Below are 25,520 nucleotides of genomic sequence, written 5' to 3'. Positions count from 1 at the left end.
TTCCAAAGTGAATTGTCCAACAAAAAACTAATAAAGCTCCTGACAAATATTTAATCCCACTTGAATTTTTAAAACTAAAACCAGCATGGTGAGCATCGGTGTCAGCTCCTCTTTTCAGCACAATAAATAATTTTGAATGTACCCATAGAATGGCTTAATTCCATTACTCTCCCCATTTATAAAAAAGGAAAGAGGTGCAACCCCACTAATTATTGCCCAACCAGTCTTTTTTTCACTAATTAGCTAACTATATTCCAGGCTTTTATGTCATAAACCTTTGGGGTGGTTGTACTCTGAGAGTATCATAGTGCCTGAGCAGGCTGGTTTCAAGTTTGGGCAGTCTACAATGAACCAGTATATAATTCTGTACCATTTAGCAGAGAAATACTATAATCTCCTAGACAGAGCCCTCTGTTTTACTTTCAGGCAGACTTTGATTCTACATTTCAAGAGAAACTCTGGCAAAAAATGTAACAAATATAAAAAATCAGTCTCAGAAATTGATCGTCGTTTCATCAATTAATTCCACAGTTACATCGAGGCACTGTCACAGAGGTCAAGGTGTGACTTCTGAATAGGCCATCCATACATTCAGGGGTTTTCATTTCTATCATCTCTCCAACATCCATTTTTGGGAGAAAGTTGTTGAGTCAGACCAACTTTGCAGCATCCTAAATAAAGCAGATTATTTTGGCCCTTTTCAGACTAGGTTCAGGCCCAAGTATGGGTCAGAGATGGCATGGTTGCTCCCTTGGATGAGTTCTGTTGGGACCTGGGTGGAGAAAATGCACCCTTCCTGGTCTTACTGGGTTTCATAGCAGCTTTTGATGCCATCAACCATGTATCTTACTGGCCTGCTTATGGAGGCTGGGTTAAGAAGGCATTTTCTTGCAGTGGTTCTGTTCCTTCCACAGTGGGTGATTTCAAGGGGAGAGAGAGGCCTGGTAACCCCTGATACCTGGGGGTGCTCCAGGTATCACTCCTCTCTCCCTTGCTCTTCAACATCTATATGAGACTATTGGGAGAGTTCATCTGATATTTTGAGATGTAATATTAGTATGCTGATGATAGCCAACTTTATTTTGCCACCTTTGGCTGTTGGGGAGATGCCGTCAATCTCCTGTCCCGGTACATGGATGTTGTAAAGTTCTGGATGGAAGAAAACTTGAAAAGGTTGAAGTTGAATCCTAGTAAGGTAGAGTGGCTATTTGTGTCCTGTTTCAGGTTTCAAACTCTCATACACGGTTGCTAGGTGAGAATAGCAATTTACTCAAGGCTGAGTAGATAACTGGCAGACAAGGAAAGGAACATATCAAAACAGAATCTCTGGGAAAGAAAGCTTACCTAGGTAGTTTCACTTTCAAGAAGAATGTGCAGAAGAGAAGTCAAAATCCAGTCAAAGTTCAGAGAGCCATGTCAGGTTTGTCAGCTAGTCCAAAGGTCTGAGTTTCAGGGTTCACAAGCAGAATTCACAGGATTGACACTCCAGAGCAGGAGATCAGACAGTTGTTTCCAATGGAGAAACACAGGTCAGGATTGTCTCAGGCTGGAGCCAGCTATCTTCAATCAAGATAATTACTCCTTTGCTTGGCAAGGAGCCTCACTGAGTGTCTTTGCTCTGTTCTCTGCTCCATTCGCTGAGTCTGAGGACTTGGAGGCCATATCTCATTACAGGTGGCCCTCGCTATCCGACCACAATAGGGACAGGAATTTAGGTCGCTAAGCAATTTGGTCGTTAAGCAAATTGGAGCTGATTTCGTTACCTTTTTTATGACAGTTGTTAAGTGAATCACTGTGGTTGTTGAGCAAATCACATGGTCATTAAGTGAATCCAGCTTCCCCAATGGACATTTTTGCCAGAATTTGCTTAACGACCATGTGTTTTGCTTAATGACTATGTGATTTACTTAATGACTGTGGTGATTCACTTAACAACCATTGTAAAATAGGTCACAAATCATGATCATGTGTTCTCAGGACTCATAAAGCACTTTTCCCAAAGCTGTCATAACTCCAGACCATCGTTAAATGAACAGTTGTTAAGTGACAACTACCTGTATCTGACTGGTCCAGCTGTTCTGATGGTGCCTGTATTTGATCAGTCTCAGGTGATTCCTGGCTTGGTGTCTCCTGAGGCTGACGTTCTGCTGGTTCAGCTGGAGCAGTTTTTTCAGAGTCAGAATCAGAATCTAAGTCCTGGCCCATCGCAATTTGTACATTAGGGTCCTGTCAGGTTCAGCCCAAGAACAACAATGAAGCAGTCCAGTCCAGTATAGTTCCTTTATTTGCTTACACACTATAGATAGAATCTTGCCAGACTAAACCTATCCTAAAGCTACTAACGGATATGCCCCATGAGAGTCTAGGGAAGGGCTAGCCTCAGCCTCCTCTTCTTCTCACAGTCCTGCTGCGGGCTGAGAAAGTGCTTGCCTTGCCCCTTGCTCTGGAATGCACCCCTCCCTCCTGATAGCCTTGATCTCTCATACCAGTCTCCTCCTCGCCTATGCCTTCCATTGCAGATCCTCTGTCATTTCTGGATGGGCAAGCATTATGAGTAAAAGAGTAGGTTCATGATTTATGTTTATGAAGATTCTCAGTCATCCAGGTGGAATTGTCTCGAGGTTGAGTCATGGCAACTGGACTTCTTTTCTTTTTGGTAGAGACATTTCGCTACTTGTCCAAGCAGCTTCTTCAGTCTAAAAAGTTGGTTAGGGGGACCCCATAAAAGTCTTTCAGGGTAGCTCTGTTTCTTACTAGCATGATAGGCTCCTTGAGGGACAATAGGAGATGTGATTTGTAGAATCTTTGAGATGTAGATGTCTACTCCTAATCCCTCACTCATCCCCAGCGGGATGTTAATTGTTGCCTTCCTGGTGAACTTTTGAACTGTTCTTAATTTTCTTGGAGACTGTTGAAAGGACAGCCTGGAAAATGGGGAACAAGTTGTGTCTGAGGCCTCCACCTCTATTGAGGGAAGGATTTTCCACTTTGGCATAAATGGATTCCTTCACTCCTCTCTCAAACCACCTATCTTCTCTATCCAAAATGTGAACATTATTGTCCTCAAATGAGTGTCCTTTTTCTTTTAGATTAAAGTAAACTGCTGATTCTGGTCCTGTGTTGTTGCTCCTCCTGTGCTGGGCCATCCTCTTGTGTAAAGGCTGTTTGGTTTCCTCAATGTAGAGCTCTGAACATTCTTCACTGCACTGAATTGCATATACTACATCGCTCTTATGTTTTGGTGTTTGATCTTTAAGGTGTACAAGCCTCTGTCTCAGTGTGTTAGTGGGTTTGAAAAACATAGGTATGTGGTCTTTTCCAAAAATCCGTTCTATCTTCTCTGACACCCCAGCCATGTAAGGAATGACAAGATTCTTCCTTTGACTCTGGTTCTCAACTCTGTGTGCTGTTCATGATTTGGACTCATGGCTTCTGCTTGAAGAGCAGGTGAGGCTGTGGCTAGATAGCTTTTGCCCAGCTTTGACTGATGCATCAAGTATAACCTTACCTAGTGCAGGAGGACTTGGCTACAGTAACTCACACCCTTGTTCCTTCCCAGATAGATTACTGCAATGTGTTTTACATGGGGCTGCCTTTAAACACTACTTGGAAACTACAACTCGTCCAAAATACAGCAACCTGTGTACTTAGTGGTTCCCAGCACTGGCAGCATATAACACTGATTCTGTGTGCCCTATATTGGTTGCTTGTTGGTTTCCGGGTACAATTTAAGGTGCTGGTGTAGACCTATAAAGCTCTGTACTTGCAGGACTGCCTCCTCCAACTGGAATCAAACCAGCCCATTAAATCCTGTACGAAAAAAAGCTGCTTATTGTCCCACATTTCTGAGAAGTAAGAGCATCTGAAGCTAGAAGACATTGCTTCTCTGTGGCAGTGCCGATTCTTTGGAACAGCCTCCCTATGGGGATCAGGCTAGCCCTCTCTCTGTTACTCCTCAGGGAAATGCTAAAGACAGGGCATTCTTGTAATTTAAGAACTGCATCTTATTTTATTCTTTTACTCCTTTTCTATTTTCCTTGTGGTTTCCATCAAGGGCTTTTATGACATTATTCTGTTTTTTAAGTGCACTGGGGATATTCTAATATCATACAAGCCACCAGTAATTGTTTGGTTTCAGTGGAATATAAGTGTAATAAATAAATTAGTGCCCAATGTTTAACAGTTGGGGGAGTGGACCGAGATCTGGAGGAGCCATATGATCAGGAGCTGACCTTGAGGAGCCAATAAGAGGGATGTGCAAAACAGTACTGATGACCAGAATTGAGACTTTTCTGCAAGGGAACTGTGGTTGAGCATCCTTGCCAGGGTGATGACTGTAAGAGTTGCACTGTGTTACATATGTACTATTGGGGTGTGTCTGTATTTACAGTTGAAAATGCATTCTCCCATAAGGAAGCTATTGGGATATATGAGGCTGAGCAAGCTTCCACACATCAAGATTCCAGCCCACTGAGTTCAGTAGTTAATGTTATGTAAAGTTATCTGAGTAGAATATGTAGTTCTATATGGTTACAGTTTTAATGCAAAGAGCAAAGTAGAGCTATTCACAGTGTTTTGGTTCTGAGTGCCAAACAATACAGTTGTTTGTTCATAGCTAGAAGTACATCTTGGGCCTTATTGCATCAGTGGAAAAGGAGAGTTTGTCCCTATGAGCCCCCTTATACTTGAGAAGTTTAGTAGCAGGCTTGATGAGAATAAAATCTGTAGGAGTTGGAACAGATTCTATTTAGCAAATCTTTGCAAGGGATTCAGCTGTCAAACCCAGGGCCAGCTTTTGCATTGCAGGAGCTACGATGAGTTACAGATGTGATGAACAATATGAGACTGCTACTGGAAATGGCAATCCCACATCTTTCCCTTTCCAGTGAGAACAAAAAACTTTTTGACTGGCAACCCACTTCCTTTGTGATATTAGTTTGCTTTTGTGATAAACTTTTTGGTGATCCTTAATCATTAAGGAAGATGTATTTCAAATATTTCATATCAGAACGCATAAGATTCTAAGCCATGGAGTGGATAGATGTCAGGAATGAAAAAAAAATGCTTCTTTTTGTTAGCTTTAAACACTTTTATCCTGCTTTCAAATGATTAACATGACTTAAAAACAGAAAGTTTCATATTAAAACAATCACAAAGCTTAATAAAAGCTGACTCTGCTGGGAGTATATACTCTTGAGATACCCTCCTCAGCCTCCTAGGAGCACCTCCTCCCCACTCTCCCATAACGAGACAGCATAGCAGTATTTGGGATTGACGGAGAGGGAGCTCCAGATTATCTGGTTTTCAAGTCCAAACAAGAAACATGGATTCATCTGAAAAGAATTTGATAACAGCAAAGCAAGTAATCAATGGTGTAATGCAATGTGTTTTTGTGGCTGTGGTCAAAATCCTGGCAGTCAGTCACATTCTGAAACAGAAGCTTCTAGACAGTCTCTAAGGACAAGCCAACATAACGTGCATTGAAAGAATCAAGCCTTGATGTAACCATTGTATAAATGATTGAGGCCAAATCTCTTTATTCTTGAAATTGCTCCATTAGCGTGTATGATAAGCTGACAGAAAACATTCTTGGCCTCTACCGTTATCTTGGACATTCAAGAACAAAGATGAGATGTACTGTAACTCCCTTAAACATTTTATATAAGATAGCAAAGTAAGAAAAAGCATAATGCACTGTTAACAATTTACATGAAATGTTATGTAAATTAATTTATTTAAAGCTAATGCTTAATTGTATATCATACATTTTTTTTGTATATTAGTGTACATAAATAACTGCAGAATTTTTATTGGCTCTTTAGAATATTTGTAAGATTATCTTATTCATAGAGGGAAACATGCTATTGGGGGCTCATGAAGTATTGGGAATGATCTCTGCTTTAAATTAAAGTGAATTCTTGTAAATTAGAACATTTAAAGCTTCCTCTCCCCCTTTTTGTTCTTTCCTAGTTGACAGGTTGTAAACAAATGTACTTGAAACATGACACAAGTCTTCATACTGATACCTTGGAAATATTATGACACTATGTTAGTCTACATATTTCTAGATTGGTCTGATCATTGGTGATTTGTCTGAGGATGGTTCTGAATATGTGAATATCTGCATATTAACTTTCAAGTAATGCAATGTTATCTTTCTTGCAACGCAACTAAATCGCTGCCAGAAATTATCTTCAGACTGGTATACTTGTTCCCTTTTTACTAAAGTTAAAGATGGTAACTTCTTATACAGCAAATATGGAACAATTCCACCCTTTTAAAAATGGTTTTCTTCATTACTTTCTTCTAGGTTGAAGATATTCTGTATTGTGCTGGGCAGATTGCATTAGTGCCCTGCACTATGCAACTTACAAGTGGTGGCATAGAAGCAGAAGCCCTGATGTCTTTAAACCATGTTGAAAGAGTCCTGAAAGCCATGAACCTGAAGGCGGAACTCCATCATGTACTTATGGCAAATTGTTACATAACTGACAGCAAGTTCATTTCTGTTGCTGAAGCTGTATGGCAGAGGAAGTTAGAAGAACTTAGAAAGGTATGTATAATATCAATGTTCTTTTTACTGCTTTCAGAACAACAGTTTCTAAAATGCATTTTTCCATGACTCAAAGTAAAATCAGAATATTCTCAGTCTGTTTTGCTGAGGTTCAAAACAATTGATAGAATAAGGTTTGATTCAGCTATTATGTTTGGGCTCCTACATGACTATGAACAACTACTGAAACATCAAACTGCCTAACAGAATGTTACATTCATCAGCAAGTTTCTCTTAATTCCATAAAGCAAAAGCTAAAGAAGTCTGAAAGAGCAACCAATTCCATGTGGACATTTTAAAAGAGTATTTAGTGTCTGAACTAAATGTGCATATATGCTTTTTCTTTTTTTACATTTCAGGAGGGTAGGTTAACTTTGCTTTTCACTGCATCAATTCTGCACTTAACTTTACAGATCTGTGGGGTTCATCTTTTGTGGGGTAACTTCCATTTTATTCTGAATCAATTACAAAGTAGCAAAGCTTACAATTATTTATAATATTAAGAAAGGGCGAAGAAGCACTCTGTATGCCATCTTGAGCATCTGAACAAGAAAGGTGGGATACAAATCTAATAAATACATAAAATTAAGATGATAATTATTAAGATTAAGTATGATATTCATAACACCTTTCAGGAGGAGCTATTCAGTCAATAGATTTTCGTGAATCACTTGAGTAACTAGAGCTATCCAAAATATTTTGAAATTGAACCTTTTTGAATTTGGAACACCCTTTCTCTCAGTCAGAAGAGCTCTTTCAAGTTCAAAATTTGCTGCTTGAGACACTTTCAAAATGATTAGTGTGGCCTCCTTTAAATGTGGAAGAGCTAAATAAAAACCAACAGAAATCATAGTTTGCAATCATATTGTTATACATAGCCCCATCATAACCAATCTTTCTCCTTCCCTTTTGTAATACCCTGTGCCCTTTCAAAAAGTTTCTGTGATGACCTGGGATATTGTGAAAGTAGGGTAAATAGAGTAGCTAAATTTAATAGTTACCCCGTGCTGTTCACTTATGAGTTAATAGACCAACTGGGCAATGTCAGGTATCTTTCAACAGTTGTCAGCCCCAAGATGTAGATCAGACCAAGAAATCAACTCCACATTAAGACTAAGGCTACTTTTATTAAGATTGCCTATAGTAATTGAATCTTGGAAGTCTGATTATGCTTTACCTCCTCCCTTTCTTATACTCATGTGAATTGGGGGGGGGGTACCTGTCTGAAATGTTTGTGCATACCTTCTTCATTATTTGGGTTTAAGCAATGTTTCCATCCTTGTTGCTTTGGTAACCAATCTCCTCTCTCTCTGTCCAAGTCATCCTCTTTACTCTCTACAGCATGTGATTTGACCAAAGGTTATTGACAGATTCCATTAGAAAATTAATCCAGAGGGGGGTGGGGGAAAAACACATTTACTACCCCTCAGAGTTAGGGTCTTTATCAATCTACAAAAATGATGCATGGGGCATCAGCAGCCTTCCAAAGGCTTATGAATAGGATCGAGGTAGTTGGTGCAAAGTGTATTTAGATGACATAGTCATATAACTCAACAGCTGGGAGGAACATTTACAACATTTAGAGAAAGTCATAACATGATTAAAAGAAGCAGGTCTGACTACAGCTCAGAAGAATACCAATTAGACTTTACAGAGGTTAGCTATTTAGGATACACAGTAGGAAATAGGAAGATAAAGCCAAACATAGAAAAGTTAGCAGCCCTAGAGAAAATAGACTGACCTAAAACCAAAAAGCAAGTCACATCATTTTTAGGTTTGGTATGCTGTTATTTATGTCAGTCAGTCATTTATGTTCATCTCCCATTTCACTCAAGCTCTTACATACCTTACATGGAAGACAGAACCCAATAAGGTACATTGAACTCCTCTATGTGAACAAATGTTTGGGGACTTGAAGAAAGCATTGTGCAGCAAACCTATCCTACACAGAGTTGACTTTGATTGACCATTCATGTTACGCATAGATGCATCTCATGTGGAACTAGGAGCAACCCTAAGACATGCCTATGATTATCCTGCCCTGTACTTGGCCAAGAAACTGGCACCATAAAAGCAAGCATGCAGTGCTTTTGAAAAAAGAGGCCTTGGCACTATAAGGAGCTATTGAAATGCTTAAAGTTTATCTATGGGGATGAACCTTCTAAGTCATTACTGACATCAGCCACTCACTTGGATCCACCAAATGAAGCATAATAACCCAATATGGTACCTTGTGTTACAACCATACAGGTTTAACATTCAACATCAAGCTGGAAAGCAAAATATGCTGGTGGATTTTTATCATGGTTTGGAGTGAGTACAGAACCTCAGCACCCTTGTCAAACAAGGACAAAAGGTTGGAAGGTATAGGGAGCCTCAATAAAAGAGGGACAGAGTATGGTGTGGAAAGGAAAAACTTGAAACTGCTAGTGTGACTTTTCCTTTCTTATGGTTTTGTGTCTTCTGGGACTTTTAAGAGAGTAGAGGACCACACCTGTACTGCAGAGAGATAAAAGAGAAATGCTGGAGGCACAATGTGTCAGTGGAAGAGGGAAAGGGAGTTGAGTAGAGTAGTGTAGCTGACAGAGAAGCTAGTAATGCATGGAAGAGGTGAAATTGAATCTAAACATTTTGGTTGAATGAACAATGAGGCTCTGAAGCTGCCACAGCTGAAGTGAGAAGTAACAACCTCAAGCCTTCCAGAGATGAAGACCAGCTGCAACCAGCCAGCAGCGAGTAATTGTTCCCCCTCCCTTCTACAAACTGAAAAGGACTGAGAGAATGAGAAGCAACTTGATAAAAGGAAACAACTACTAGGCTACTCCAACCTACAAGCAGGACTTACTGAAGAATGGGGAGCTGGGGGATGGAAACAAAGATGGAGCCAAGTACAGTAGAAGCTAAAAAAACATTAAACTTTGGTAAAAAGAATAGGATTCTCAATCCCTACAAGAGTGGGCTAGAGAAAGAACTGTGCTACTAGGTGGCAATTAAGAACACAGGGAAATTTGTAACCTTGTTCAGCATTGTAAATATTATTCTTGTCACTTACTAACCACAGATAGGTAGATTAGTGCGTATATAATAGGCTCAATACACTAGGACTGTATAAACCTATCTCTTGTAAATATAAGAGGAGATGAATTCAGCATCCTGGTCTGTGATTTGTACCATACCTTAAGCATAACCCTGCCACAGAAACATATATTTCTCTTAAAATATGTGTGCCATTTGGTATGACGAATTATTGCCCAAAATTTAGGAAAAGAACCTTGTGTCATCACCTGATTTGGGGTCATTCTCTTCTGCCACTAAAGACCTATGATAATGTTGGTATCATGCAAGAGGATCTCCTTGTATAGAAGCTTTGCAAGGAAAGGAGGAAAAGAGAAATGAAGGAAGTTGAGGGTAACCAACATTGCTTTTATTCTTTTGAAAAGACTGGGGAATCTGTTTAATAATGATCAATAACAATCACATTTACTGAGAAAAGAATCACTTCCAAAGGCTGACTTATGTAATTATTGCAGAACGTAAGACTGAAGGGAAATTTCTGCCCATTTAGTTTGTCAAAACTTCTACATTTATTGTTTTAAGTCAATACAAACATAAAAGACATTGACATCTATCCACTGTCTGAGGAAGGAAAATTCAGGTGCTTTGGATGTTGCCAACACGTCAAGTCGAACTTGTATTGTCTAGAGATGTTTTAATTGAATATAGTGCCATTTAGCAGATTTAGACAAATCAAATTCTTTCTGAGTCACCACAGAGATTTAAGAAGACTGCTTAGGAATAAGCTGATCTAAAGTTAATTCATTATTTCATGAGAAATAATTCCATTGGTGATAACCTTGTCTGATAGGTTAGAATATCACATTTTTATCCAATTAATAAAAATTATAGAAAAACTATGTTTAGTCAAGATATCTCATAAAAATTTAAACAACAGCATACTCAAGGCCTTCTCTGTATCTAGCTGTACCACCACTGCTAAACCCAGTTCATCTGATTGTATATTTAATATATCAAATAATCTAATATTGCATGATACTTGGAGCTGCTTGATAAACTCAAATTGTACAGGATGTACTATTGAAGATGACATTTTAAAGTGTTTGTGCTGAGGCCAGTATCAAAAGTTTAATATCATTTAACAATGAGATCAGAGAAGCTTCCGGGGGAAGTACGGCAAACTGAAGATGGCTCTGCAAAAGCAGCGCTAACGACCATGACAAAGATCAAAGAACCGGTGAATAGACCAGTTGCTTGGAATCTCTCCAGATAAGGAGAGGACAGGGTATTGCCCACATGTGCTCTGGATGACTGCTTCTTGCAAGGAGACCACAGGACAGTGGTTTTCCACAGGTTTGAGTGCCTGGAACAACGAGATCAGCCATCTTGCTCACAACCCTAGCAGAGCCTTTTAAAGAACACTAAGTTCACAAACCTCACTTTCTAATCACTTTCAGAAATTGCCTATTGACTATTCTAAAGCTATTAGAGACCTTTGGAATGACAGGTTTGAAAAGTCTTCATCGGATGAGTTTATCTTCAACTCTGAACAAAAGAAAAATTGATTACAAGCTTAAGAACTTAAAGAATTTGAAATAAACAGCAAAAAGCTAAGTAAGATTTTGATATAAGAAAGTTATAAACAGATTAAGGGTCCAGATAAATTTGGAATATTGACTCTTACTATAAGATTTTGGAATTAACTATAAAAAATAAACAACTTTTCATGGAAAACAGACTTATTTTGGTTGTTCTGGCAATTGCACGTCATAACAAAAGGTAAGTGATGATTTTAGAAACTAGACACTAGAGGGAACTAAAGATTTTAAGAGAAGAAAAAAAAATACAACCCTAATGTCAATTAATACCGGAACTTACAAAATGATATAAAATGTTATAACATCAGAAATATTAAAGGAGATCTTTGAAGAATGAAGCCAGAAGTTAACTACAATATCAGCACTGTCAGTAATGATGTCTGCTTCTATGGATAGGCTATGTCTTAAAGATGTTAATGAAGAAATGACAGATGTGTTTGTCTCCTTGTGGCAACCCTTCTTAGATTACATGCTTGTGTAGGAAAAAAAGGAGGTTTTGATTGTGGGCTTTAATGATTAGATGGTTTGTGTTGATAGAAATAATGTGAATTTGGATTAGTGGTAAGAGATTAACTTTTTAAATTTGTATTTATATCTGTATTAGAGATAGTCGGAAGTCACTTTCTGTTTCAATTTTCTTTCTATCCTCACTATTTTAGTTTTTATTTTTTTTCTTTTAGTTCTATCTTCTTTCTTTGCTGTAATTTCTGTTTTGTATTTTAATTGTACTTTGCAATATAATATAATAAAGTTCTTATAAAAAAAAGAAGGAATGACAGATGTGGAACAAATTTCATCTGATAAGATAGAGAAAGAAGGATTCGGAAAAGGGCACTTTATTGGATATACAAAAGAAACTGGCTGAAATTTTAAAAATTAAAGGGGAAATACAAATGATGAACCAAGAGAATGACCTGGAAAATGTTTTCTTATTGGATCTACAAAATATGCTTGTTAAAGTCTTGAAGTAATCTGTGCAATTGGATAAACAAGAATTGAAGAGAAACCAAATCCTACAACATTTGATTGAATTAAAGATTGAGACTGTTAGAAGTAAAAGGAAGGAATATAAGGTTGGTTTATTTGATCAAGGTTAAAATAAGATTTTTTTTTTTTTTCCCCAGTGTTCTGGCAAGCTTTTATGGACTTTTTGCTGACACCAGGATTGAAAAGTTGATGTTTTATCAGTTTGTTTATAGATAAGGGATGGGATATGGGATGAAAACATATCTGTTTAACCTTATGGGGATGAAGAGTTATTAAATTTGTTTATACTTGTGATGAAGGTTGGAAGTCATTTCTTTATATATTTCTCTTTTTTATTATTATATTCTCTCTTCTCTTTTTCTTCTTTTTCTTTTTTTCTGCACTTTTTATTCTTTCTTTCAATTCTCTTCTCTTTCTCTAAGTTTAGTTTGTATTAGTTTTTATTATTGTAATTTAAATTCATAATAAAATTATATTAAAAAAAAACAATATCAGATGCTTTGACATTCCATGGGAGCAAAATTCCAGGAAAAAAGCACAATTTTTTAAAATTTCCTTTCCAGTGAATGCAGATGAAATCCATCATTGTCACATCTATATTGCAGTGAAAGGAATGGTGACTGAGACCAGTTACTGTATTTTTTTTATTTTTTTTATGGGCACAGAGTAGAATGAAACACTCTGCAATGCATTTCAGTTATCTAGTCTTCTGGCATATTAGATCAGGTGCAGGCCAGTAATAGTAGAACAAAGAATGAGAGGAATGGGAAGAAGCAGAAAAATAGGATTTCACCTTCAGGTGAAATGACCTTGACAAGTTATCGTATCTACCTTTGCAGAAACAGTGAAAGCCCTATTTTGATGGTTAAAGCAGTAGACTACATTATTTTATGTAGCAGCCCATTACTGTGATTCAGATTAAAATCACCCCTGTTAAATAACAGCTGAGAGTAAGAAATCCCATGTGGAATGTCAGGAGAAAAACAGCTGGGGGTACAGAGACAGAGAGAAGCACCAGAGCTGAAGTCAGTCAATTTTGAGAAGACCAGGAATAGCTGACAGTGTGTGAAGAAAGTTGCTCACAAGGTCTGAATGGGAAGAGAGTTGGACCCTAACACACAATTGTGTCTGTGTCTTTAAAGAAAAATCCAGATTACGAGAGATCCCAGTTAAATTTAAACGGTAGTCAGTGGCATCTGCAGTAAACTGGGATGATACCAAAATGATAACACCTGCCCAGTGATGTCATTGTCCAAATGCTGCCATTACATACTTATGTCTCGATGTCTATAATAAGGGCATAAAATGCAGCATTTACATGCACCACACGTATTTTGCCATTTGTTCCTCTTCGCCTTCTCCCATGAACAGCCATGTTTTTGCTGTAATGGGACCTGATTTGTTACAGTTTTGCGCTCAGAAATTCTCGCTGCTCTGCCATAGTATCCAAACGTTTCTCAATGAGATGTTTCCATGCCAATTCTTTTCCTCTTTATTTCTGCCAGTATTTCCTGTATTATAATTACTCAAGGTTGAGAGAGGGAACATCTATATGGAAATAAATTATTTGTTTCACATTACTTGAAATTTCCCAATCTTTTATCCTGTAATTGTATTCTTTCTTATTAATGTAAATCAGTAATTGGAAAGAAATTAGGAAGATTCAATACATGTGTGTGTTCAATAGTTTGTAAAGGAGTCTGGTTGCTGTTCCTTGATAAGAAACTGTATAAATAGAATAAAAAATGAGACACTTTTTAGTAATATTGTGTGTAATACTCCAGTTTTCCTGTGTGATAGCTGTATCTATTGAAAAGAAAGTTTAAGCATATGAGTGGAATTTAGAAAACTCATGTCTGTTTTTTTTTTTTTAAAGTAGAGATTTTAATAAGAAATTGGAACTTTGAAGTTTCAGATAAATGGTACCATAGATTCACAAAACTAAACTCCAATTTGCTGATTTGTATGTAATATATTTCACATATGGTCTTAGTATACATAGCCCCATAGAAAATTGAGATAGCTAACTCTTTTAATTAAAAAAACACAGATAGATATGTATAGATTCATATTCATTGAAGAGAAGATAGAAGGAAAGCAGGTTTCTAGGCTCACTAAATGCTAGTTTATTTTTACTATTTCGTTATACCCTTGTGACTATAGTTTATAGCATAATGAAGTTTATAGCATAATGAATCAATCCCTCTGCCTAAGAACAGAACATCAAACTCTTATTATAAGCTTTTCACCTATGGAATGATAAAAATGGAAGGGACCTCAGAAAGTAATGTAATGCAGCCTCTGACAAAATTCAAAGTCTTCTCTACCAACTTCTGTGTTCTGTTCACTACTTTTTAGTCAAGGAAAGTCCATCACTTTCCAAGACTGTTTCACCCCTTGCACACTTAGGAAATTCTTCCTAGTGTTTAACTAAAATTCCCTTTTTTCCTGTGATTCCTGCTTTCTGGAACAGCAGAAAGTCAATTTGATCCATTTATGTGACAACCTTTGAAATACTTGAGAATAGCCATCATATTGTATATCACCAAACTGCCCAATACTGTACCTATGTATATATCGTGTTCTTTCTGTAGCTGTCAGCAATTTTTTGACAGAGACTCTGTGCCATGAACAACTACGCAAATTAAGCAGATAAAAAATGCAGTGATAAAGTTATTATTTCTTGAAACTTTTCCTTTTTTTCCAGCTTGTTAGAGCCTATTTTGCAAATGCAATCATGATGACACTATCCTTTTCAGCATAAGTGGTATGCTGTAAAATCTTCTACATTTCAGAGTCTGATTACAGTTGTAGAACTACTGCAATATGGGTTGAAATAATCAAATTCTATAAATTTTGCAGACAGTTCATCTTATCTTGTGGGTGAGTTTTGCTTTGCTTTGCTTTTTAATTCTTTTCATGTTTTTAGTGACAATATAGTGTCACCAAATTTAGTGACAATTTTAGTGATAATCTAGCCAGATTTATGAATAATTTTTGCTAATTCATTCATTGAAATAATCAATAGGAAGAAAATAAACTGTGTGGACTATAATTCATATCTTTTGTATGGAACAGATGGCATTATTGATGGCTAGAAGTATTCCAAATATTTCTAGTATAATGAAGTAATAATAAGTGGTTGCAAGAGTTCCTTTTAAATTCATTAACAAGTCTCCAGTGGCCCTACACAGCTATGTTGCACAAAAGACAGCTCTTTGAAAAACGCCCTGCAGGATTTCCAGCATCACAACAGATTTGTGGCCAGCATCACTTAGCTTAGACTAATTGTCTACTCATCTGCCAATGAGTAGAGAGAGCCAGTGAAGTGAAATAAGGGTACATTCAGAGTGTGATGTTATCGTGTTATTGATACAAACTAAATACAGGAGATAAAGATAATGAAAAACATCAGTGTTATATTTAGTATCACACAGCCTAAGGCTTAGCATCATTTCTTCTTTATACTGTATATGCCGTACTACTGTATGTTTGGACATGGAAGCTCTTTTCAAATAATGAACAATGCACAAGTCACCAAATTATCTTGTAGCAGAGAAATAGGAAACATAGTCCTTCAGAAGTTATTGAACTATAACTGCCTGCCACCCCACTCAGGACACTAGTGGTCAGGAATGCTTGAAGGACCCCAGGTTCCCCCTCTTTGTTCTAGTGCTAAGTTTGTTATAGGTATCAGTTGGAGTATGGGTGTAAAGCACAATGTATTCTGCTTTACCAGTCACCTCTCTATTAAAAAGCCAGTTTCCAGTGCATTGGATATGACCAAACACAGGAATATAGGGACTTGGATAAATTTTGGAGATGAAATCTATTTCCTTCACAACTGAATATAATGTGGGTGAGAGGAATGAATAAAAGTGACTTGTCTTTCCCCAACAATTGTGTGTGTGAATCCAATTTTCCTATCCTCCCTAACTCTAAAACAATCTTCAGGGGAGAAGAAAATACCATGTCTGTACATTATTTCTCTGGAACCATTTCCAATGGCAGTTTCAGTGCCAGGGAGTTATTTTTTGTCAACATTTCATCACTTTCAAACAAGAATTGGGAGGGTGGGGGCAAAATGATAGAAGCATCAAACAGCCATTTATATCACTTACACCTTTTTGTGATAGGTAATGGTGGAGAAAGGATAAGAGGGGAAAAGGCCAGAAAAAGAGAGAAAGGAAGAAAGAGGATGGATGGATGGATGGATGGATGGATGGCAGGGAGAAGACAAAAAGCATGACAAAATGAAAAATAGGTTGGAACACTCTCTTCGTATTATTGAGGAGCTCTGCTATGATAGCTTTTCCACTGTATTTTGTAAATATGACAGTAGTACCTTTCTGTCAAAAATGTACTTTTTTCAGGAAAAAAAGGTACATTGAAAAAAAAAGTTGTTGAAGCTGACTACATTTGTTGTAAGTAAAGTTCATGATTCATACATCCTTGACCATAAGCTTATTTTGTCAGGCATCCTGTGAGATAATCTACAAAATTGGGAAATATGTCCAAAACCCTTAAGTATCTTCAAAGTAGATTGGCAGATTAGGTGCCACCCGTGGTCTGTTTTCTTTTTTAAAATGTCTATTCTTTTGTCCTTGAGGAGTCTGATACTTGTATTGCTTAATTGGCCAGGCCAAACTTCATCTGTAAGCCTTTATAGTGGTCTGCCTGATAATACTGGCAGCTTTAGTATTAGTCTAGTTTATCTCAGAGTTAATGGCACTATGTTTATAAACACAATAGTGGATGTTATCTCACTAACCAAAAATTCTATGTCTTTGAATGGGAGGAACCAGTGTGATTATTAATTCCTTTTGGCTTTAAGTTCAGTGGTTTATAATTCCTGTGCCCAACTAACAGTATAAACCACTTTTCCTAAACCTGGATACCTGCTAAGCCCCTGAACTGCATAGCATGATTCACCCAGATTGCCTTGGTTTTCATGGAAATGATCAGTGTGTGTGTGTGTGTGTGTGTGTGTGTGTGTGTGTGTATCTGTTGATTGGGGTTATTAGCCCATTTTAAACTTTCTGACCTGAAGCACTAAGAGACAGGATAGCTATCTACAGGGTAGATTTTGAACTAGTAGAACTAAGCAATGACAAGAGTCAAATAGACTAGTCATAGAAAATCCATCTTGGAATTCTATAAAATTACAACTCAAAGCAATTTTTTTGTCAGATCTGCCACATCAGCTGTATGGCATATTGAAAAATTGTGAAAGTGGATTGATTTTACCTGTTAAAGCAAGATTGCCTTTGAAGGAGAATATTCTGCATGTCCAAAACAGCACAGTAATGGTGCAACTTTCATCTTATGCCTGGCAAATTTCATTTCCCTTAAGTTAAGATTAATTTAAATAAGCATTTTGCATTCTTATGAGGTAATTATAATGTAAATATTTAACAAAGGTCATGCCTAGATGGTTTAACAAAGGTCATGCCTAGATGGTTGAGCTCTATATGTTTTCAGAATTATTATGTCCTTTGATTGCAGCCCACAATGGAATATGAAGATTCCATTGTGCTTTTTTAAAACAAACAAAAATTGTCTGGGAATAAAATATAGCTATGTGGCTTTAAGAAAACTGCACAGATGGCAAATTTGATTATTGGACATAGCGTATGAGAGAAGAGTAAAATAATACAAAATATTATGCATGACTTTAACTGTAACCTTAATAGAAAAGTTTGCAAAAATGTACATCAGTTTTGCCCAGCCCTATATTGTTTGATATTTAGGGATACATCTCCGGGGCGGGGGGGGGGATGTTCTATGTAGGGATGGTGAAACTTGTTGCCCCAGCCCATTGGATGGCATCAGCTGGGGAAGACTAATACATATAAAAATAGCATTAACAAGAAAAAGAGTGGCTAAAGGAATATTTGTCTTCCCCTTTTCCTGGATATTTCAGCTTATGTGTTGCCACCCACTCCTATCTAGCTATGAACTGTTTTAATTTAAAATGGGTCCTATTTCCAGCTCTCCCCCTTGAAGATTTTCGGTTATTTTAAAATTTCATTGTCATTTTTTTTAAAAAAAGTCTTATTTGCAGAATCTGATAGGAATAAAAAAAATGGCTTAAAATACATTAGGATAATAAAAACTCATAGTCGTGAAGAACACACTGCTCTTAAGTGTTTGGCTTTTATATTGCACAGATTAATCCAAAAATATTATCACAGGAATGTACAACCCATAGCCCCAAGGTTGCCCATAGCAGCTCCAGAGTCATAATGGTGCATTGCTTAAGGTGCTGGGCCAGAACCTGGAAGACCATGGGTTTTAGTCATCCTTTAGGAACAAAAGCCAGCTGGGTGACTCTGGGCCAGTCCCTCTCTCTCAGCCCATCCATCTCACAAAGTGATTGTTGTGGGGAAAATAGGAGGAGGAATCATTATTTACGCCACCTTGAGGTGGTATATAAATCAGATAAAGGATGCAAAAGTGGTAATTATTGCATATAGTTCCGTTTTTACCCTGGCCCCTTTCACTTCTTTATCCTTCAGAATAACTGTTGATGTACTACTGAGAGGCCCTTTTGCTGAAGTGGATTGTGCACCTACACAGTAAAATGTCGTGAAGGGATTTTAGTATCATGATTTTTCTAACCATTATAGGCCTGATTGTTATGTACCTCCAAGTCTGCATGTAAACAAAGTATCACTGACTTTCTTGAAAGTACCAATTTAATCTCTTCCCTTAGAAAGGAGCAGGTACATAGAACACTAAATAGTTCTCTTATTTAAAGTAGATCCCTTTAAATTCAGCCCATTTTAAGTCGGAAAGGCTTCTTAGAACATACGGCATCATTGGGATCAAGACAATGCTTATAGGCCACACTGCATCCTTGGCAGTCCCCATAATTCCCTAGCCTTATCTCTCTCTACCAGGAAACCACCATCTTGTCCTCCCTTACAAACAGCTGTAAAAGAGCCTCAAGCCCAATATGCTGTCATTTTATAAGAATACGTCTGGGAGCTTTACTTTAGCTTAATTTAATGTTGTATTTCAATCTTTAAAGCTCCCATTAGCATGCTGATGCTTCCTTCTTATTTCCATAGCTCTGTTTTTGCTCTACTTCTACAGCACTCATCACGTGAATGCACTTTTGTCGGAAATGAACTGTTGCGCAGGCTTCAAAGAAGGAAATAGTAGCACTGCAGCTACTAAATCAATAGGTAGAAACAAAGAATGCATTTGCTGAGTATTTGTCAAGGGGAGATAGGATATTCCTGTGCAGCACATCTGAAATTCCCATCCATTTATGCTGTGCATTTTTCCCAAGAGAAATATCCCAACTGACCCCAACTATTATATAGACAAACCGCTTTGTGGAAAACCAAAAGGGAAAAGATCCCCCCAAAATATCTGTTCAAAAACATTTGGGGAAGGGGGGAAATTTATGTCTATAATACAGTTTTATTAATTAAATGTATTTTTAAATATAATAGTGTCCATTACTTCTAAATGACATGCATTCTGATCCTAAAACACTTCTACCTAAATTTTTGGCACATTGACTTTTGCAGAATTTACTTCCAAGTAATTGAATTTAAATCAGAGAAGCAAAGTAGTGTTTTATTTAATCTTTTATATGTTTTCTATTTTTTTGTTTGGATGCATTTCTTATACTTTTATTTTGCCTTCATTCAGATGTGGATGCAAAAAGTGACTTGAATGTGAACTAGTCCTATTTTAATGCTGCTTTCAACTTTCACACAGCACAGTGTGTGCCAGCTACTGACCCAGCAACATGCCTGCCAGCTCAGCAGTGAATAATCACTTTACTTTGTGTTTTTCTTCTTCATCTATGAAGCAGAATAAATGCTTTTGGCTGTTATAAGGCATCCAAATAGCATTCTGTTGGATCTCTGTGATTTTTTAAAATCTTCTCATGTGCATGGATTTATCCATAAACCTGGCTTATAGTACATCTCCTTAAAAGTAGGTCTGCTTTAGTTCATTGGGGCTAACTCACTGGTAAATAGATATAGGATTATCTATTTAGGGATTTTATAGACCTCCAATATACCATGATGTTCAGATAGCTTAATTATGGTGGAAGTGAGCCCTTTGTTGCCTATTTAATAAGAATTTATACTGAACTGTACGGAGCTTAGCACTGTGGCAGTTAGTCATCAGGTCATGGAAATTTCTGTTTATACTAAGATTGAACAATTAAAATGTTGGCTTGCAATAGAAGCCAACATTTAATTGTTGGAGATTGACATGGGAAACTGTTGAGCCTATTAGCTCTTTCAGCAGCCTTTGATACCATGGGGTGTTGATCATAGCCACTGGACCAGGCAGGCATTCTTGGCTCTCCTGATAAGTCTTCCATTCTTTCCCGCTAGGAAACTGGTAACGATGAGAAGCTGATGTAATCTCCCAAGGCTCTTCCCTCTGTGGAGTTCAAGAAGCTGCTTTATGCCAGGATAAGCTGTTTTTCCATTGAACCTAATACTGTCTGCTCTTAATTATAGATGCTCTTTCAGGCAGAGGCTTTTTCCTGTCATCTTCCCTTACTGAAGTTGTAGGAGGAGAAGCAAATCACTGTTTCTGTTGCACGTTGACTTCAAATTTATTCAAGCTTCATTGTCTTTCTGTCCAATTTCTGTATTTTGTTAAGAGCATGCGCACCTGTGTTTTTGTGTCTATATGATTTTGCCTAACATGTACATTTTCCCAAAAATACTTGTTTTTGCAAATACATGTTCAGATGAGAGAACGTTTGGATAAGTTATCAATCTTAACAAAACACTCCTAATACTCTGATGACATATTAATGCACAGATCACAGATTAAGATGATTCCTTTAAACATGTGGAATAAACAAATTTTCCCACTCCTTAAGGATGACAGGATTGAGTCTAGAACATGTAACTGTATGTGATCTACCACTATAGTCGCTCTTCTAACTGTAGATTTCATATTACTTTTTCCTCTTCCAGATGAGTCAATTCATGCTCAGTGCAATAGACAAGATTGTGATAGTTATCACAGCTGGTGATCTGAGGAAGGGGAACAGTAATTGGCAATGTGATTCAACATCTGGGAAAATTGGGATTTGAAAATGTAACATAACTGTAACAACATACATGCTGTTCTTAACTTGAATTTTGGCATTCCTTCCCTTAATTTAATTTAATGTATTGGATTTTGAGGCTGCCCAACTCCAAAAAGACTCTGGGCAGCTTACAATATTTAAAAATACATAATTGAAGGAGCATGGTTGCCCAGAGAAAACCACGCTAATAACATTCAAAAGAAGACTTGAAAGGGGTTCCACAAACAATAACCCCAGGCCCGGGAACAGATCCAGGTGTTAAGAGATTTCTAGAACCTTTAGAGAGTGGGAGCCCTGCATATCTCTGGAGGGATGTTGTTCCAGAGGGCAGGGGCCATTACAGAGAAGGCATGCTTCTTCAGTCCCACAAAATAACAAAATTTAATGGAGGAGACCCGGAGTGTACCCTCTCCGTCTAAGCATATCAGATGAGCAAAAGCAACTGGAGACAGGTGGTCACTCAGATAACCAGGCCCTATACCATGAAGGCTTTATGGGTAACAGTCAGCACCTGGAAGCCATCTGCTAACCAGTGTTACTCATGCAGCAGCAATGGCATATGGGCATAACGAGAAGTAGCGGTTACTGCCAGCACTGCTGCATTTTGGACCAGCTGTAGCTTCAAGGTAGTCTTCAACCTCATGTAGAGTGCATTGCAGTAGTCCAATAATGAGGTGACTAGGGCATAACTTGTCTGGAGGCCCTTGATCAAGGAAAGGGTGCAGTTGGATGACTGGCCACACCTGCCACCTGTCACCTATCACCTGCTCTAATAATTGTTAAGCACATGATCTCTTGTGAGTTTCTCTTTGGTTTTAATTATACTAGTTCCCAAACATAGTTTTATTTTCCCCTTATCAGACATACTGGCTTTGAAAAACTATTGAAGATTGGAAGTGTAATTCCCCCCCCCCCCCAACCTCTTTGGATCAATGTTTATTTTATTTTTCAAGTTCCACGTGTGCAAGAGACACTTTATACTATAATACAAAGTATAGATTAATGCCACTTTGAGGATTGTTTTGTCACAACATAAACACATCTTAAAAGGGGGGGGGGGACTTACGTTATATGGCCTATTTTATCCTGGAGTAGCATTCCAATTAGCACATGTTAATTACATTTTTGGTTTCCATCAGAAGCTTGAAATTGCAGTATAAAAATTATTAAAGAAACCCAACTTTCAGCTTTTTAGATGAACTCAAAGGCAAAGGAAGCTTTCAGAGATACTCTTAACAAATTTCTGCTCTGAATCACAATGTAAGTCACAAAGTTTACTTACATTTTATCATTTAGATTTTTTTCTACCCTTAAATCCTCTTTAACTCTGCTTAGCTACCTCTCCTTCCAAAAGGGCTTATTTTTGGCATCACATAGAATAAACATTTTAGAGAGCGTATTCTGTGTGACAGATTTGATTTGCATCTATTTTATATTACTATCAGTTTAAGACCTTGTTCCTTAAACAGTTATCTTTTCTTTCACATTGTAACAGATGTATTGAATTATGTATGTTTGAAAGGTACTTCAAGGAATCTTAACTTTAATCATTATTCTTATCTTGTCATAGGAACCTATCGTTTGGCAAGAAAAAATAGCCTTTCAATATTGAATTATTTTCTGATCAATTTCATATTTTCCTATCTTGTTTTTAGCTGGCATATAATACTTGCCTTTACATTTACCTCTGCAGGATATATTTTAAACATTATTATTACAAAGAAAGAAGTAGGAACTCCAAGAGAATTCTCGGTATAATAGTGCAGTGCAGAAGGTACAATTGCTGTAACAGCAGCTTACATTATATTCAAGATCTGATAGAAAGTTCCTGCTGGGGAAGAAATGTGGGGGAGCTGGCAAGAGTTTTACCACATCTGCTCCCTGCTGCTAATAAACTATAACTTGTTTCATTTTAATTATGCCTACTCTTTAGGTTATTTGGCTTTCACAATGATTTCTCTAGCTTTTAGTACATGTAAAATGTTTTGTGACATGGTTGTTTAAATATGAAGGACTTTCAACAATTGAGATTGTAGCCCTTAATGGGTAAGATGGCATCTTATGCTTGTGTTCACGCACTAGAGCTTCAAAGAGGCTGAGAATAATCAGGAGTGTTGAGAGGGGGTGTGTTAAAGAGAATCAAGATGGCAGCCATAGCATCAAATCTCTATCCCTTCTTACATGTGTTGTGTATGCAACGCATGTAAAAAGGTGGCTGGGCTTTGACTGTACCACCATGTCAACATTTTCGAACCCCCTTCCATAATATTTTACATTATATAAAATATAATGCAGTTATTCCTTTACATGTTAGTACTTTGGAGGTAGAAACATGCCCTACTTTAATTAAGGTTTTATATAGAGAGATGTGTTCATTGGCTGAAACTCAGATTATGCCATAGGAGATATTTTATAAAGCTAAACCACAGGGAGCAAAATCTATATTCTGATCTAGTTTTCACTATTAAGCCAGATTGTCCAAAGTCACTGTGCATTCTTTAAAATATCCCTTAAAATATGAAATACCTCTTGAATATCATGTAGCGGATATGAATAAACTGTAGCATATGTAGCATATGAATAAACTAAGGTAAACTGAGATTCAGTTGCAGCTCTATTAATCAATCAATCATTTATTTATTTATAACATTTATATGGCTATCTGTCAGGTTCAGTCCAAGAACCGCAGTGAGACAAATCCAGGAACAGTTCAGTTACTTTATTAGCTTACAACTATTAGACAGAATCTCGCCAGACTAACTCTAATCCCCACAACAACAGCAACTATAACCCTGAACCCCTTCTTTTAACTTTCACACGCTCCAGCTGGGGGCTAAGGAGATGCTTGGAATGCCTCTCCCCCTCCTGTAACCTTGAAGCTCCATTCCAGGATCCTCCTCGCTCATGCCTTCCATCACACTATCCAACTCATAGTGACTCTGGGTGGCATACAAAAACTCAGTAATGCATATAGCCCCCAAAAGCAAAACAATACATTAAAAACCAATTAAAACAATAAAATGACAACCAGACTAAAATTTAATGCAACTCAACCAATTAAGACTCAACCAGTCATCCACACCCAAAGGTCTGGGGAAGAAGCCGGGTCTTAACTTCCTTTGTAAAGGCCTACAGGGCTGGGGCCAGCCATACTGGAGGAGAGATTATTCCAAAAGTCGTGGGGCACCACTGAAAAGGGATGTCTGCAAGATCTCATAAGGTGGCACTATCTCAATGAGGAGCTCTGGAGTGAGCTCTCCCTATTGGAGCACATGGGATGGTCAGATGCCCTAGGGAGCAAACAGTCTCACAAATAACCCAATCCTATGCCAGGTAGGGCTTTATAGGGATAATCAGCACCTTGAATTGCACCCAGAAGTTTATTTGAAGCCAGTGCAGCTCACAAAGTAGTGATGTCACATAGGCATAGCAAGGAATGTCCATAGCTACTCTCACTGCTGCATTGTGGATCAGTTGAAGCTTCTGGATGGTCTTTAAGGGTCTCCCAAGTAAAGTGCATTGCAATAATCCAATCAGGGTGTGAGTAGGGTGTGAGTGACCATGAGCAGGGCCCCCTGGTCCAGGAACAGATGCAATTGGCACACAAGACAAAGTTGTACAAAGACCCCCTTGACCACAGCTGCTGCCTGTAGGAGCTGTGAGTCCAGGAAGACTCCTAAATTGTTCACTGAGTCCAAATGGGGCAGTGCAACTCTGCTCAGAATTAAAGATGAAAGATGTCTGGTTCCTGAATCCACCGGGGGCAAAAACCCACAACTAAAGTTCTTTGGTACAGTGTCCTAGCCTGGAACCTGACTGGAAGGGGTACAGATAATCTGCTTCCTCCAGGATTCTTAGGAACTATAGGCCAACTGCCTTTTCAACAACCTTCCCCAGAAATCCATTGGAGGCTGAAAATTATCCAGATCTATAGGACCCAGTAATAGTTTATTGAAGAGGGGGTGGACCACCACCTCTTTCAGAACCAGGAGAACTACCCCAGTGCTCAATGAGGCATTCACTACCTCATGGATCCACCCACACACACCCTCTCTGGAGGCCTTGACCAACCAGGAGGGGCATGGATCTCATACACATGGATACACCCACAGCACCAAGGACCCTGTCCACTTCCTCAGAACAGGATCAAACTCATCCCAGGTAACATCACAGGAGCAAGCCCCAGTCAACTTCCTAGGACTTACCCAGCTGGAGTAAGTCCTATGGATCAAATTGGATCAAATAAGAGCGATTTTATTCAACAGGTGTCAAGAATAATCTTCACAGT

At 37.9% G+C, this 25,520-nt stretch overlaps 1 protein-coding gene across 2 annotated transcripts in view; it reads left to right on the top strand.

The window, feature by feature from the left end:
* DPH6 (diphthamine biosynthesis 6) overlaps positions 1-25,520 on the top strand; it is a 224,428-nt gene that overhangs the window by 147,754 nt on the left and 51,154 nt on the right. For both annotated transcript variants that reach the window (XM_025165624.2, XM_025165623.2), the window contains one exon: positions 6,311-6,553. In XM_025165624.2, the coding sequence (XP_025021392.1) occupies positions 6,311-6,553 (243 nt within the window). The remainder of the gene's footprint in view (positions 1-6,310; positions 6,554-25,520) is intronic.

Source organism: Python bivittatus, unplaced genomic scaffold (genome assembly GCF_059951505.1).
Source record: "Python bivittatus isolate LINGU-HERP-01145 unplaced genomic scaffold, Pbiv_v1 ctg000480_np1212, whole genome shotgun sequence".
Classification (NCBI taxonomy): domain Eukaryota; kingdom Metazoa; phylum Chordata; class Lepidosauria; order Squamata; family Pythonidae; genus Python; species Python bivittatus.
The sequence above is the reverse complement of the archived record's forward strand: the minus strand, read 5'-3'. Positions and strand labels throughout refer to the sequence as shown.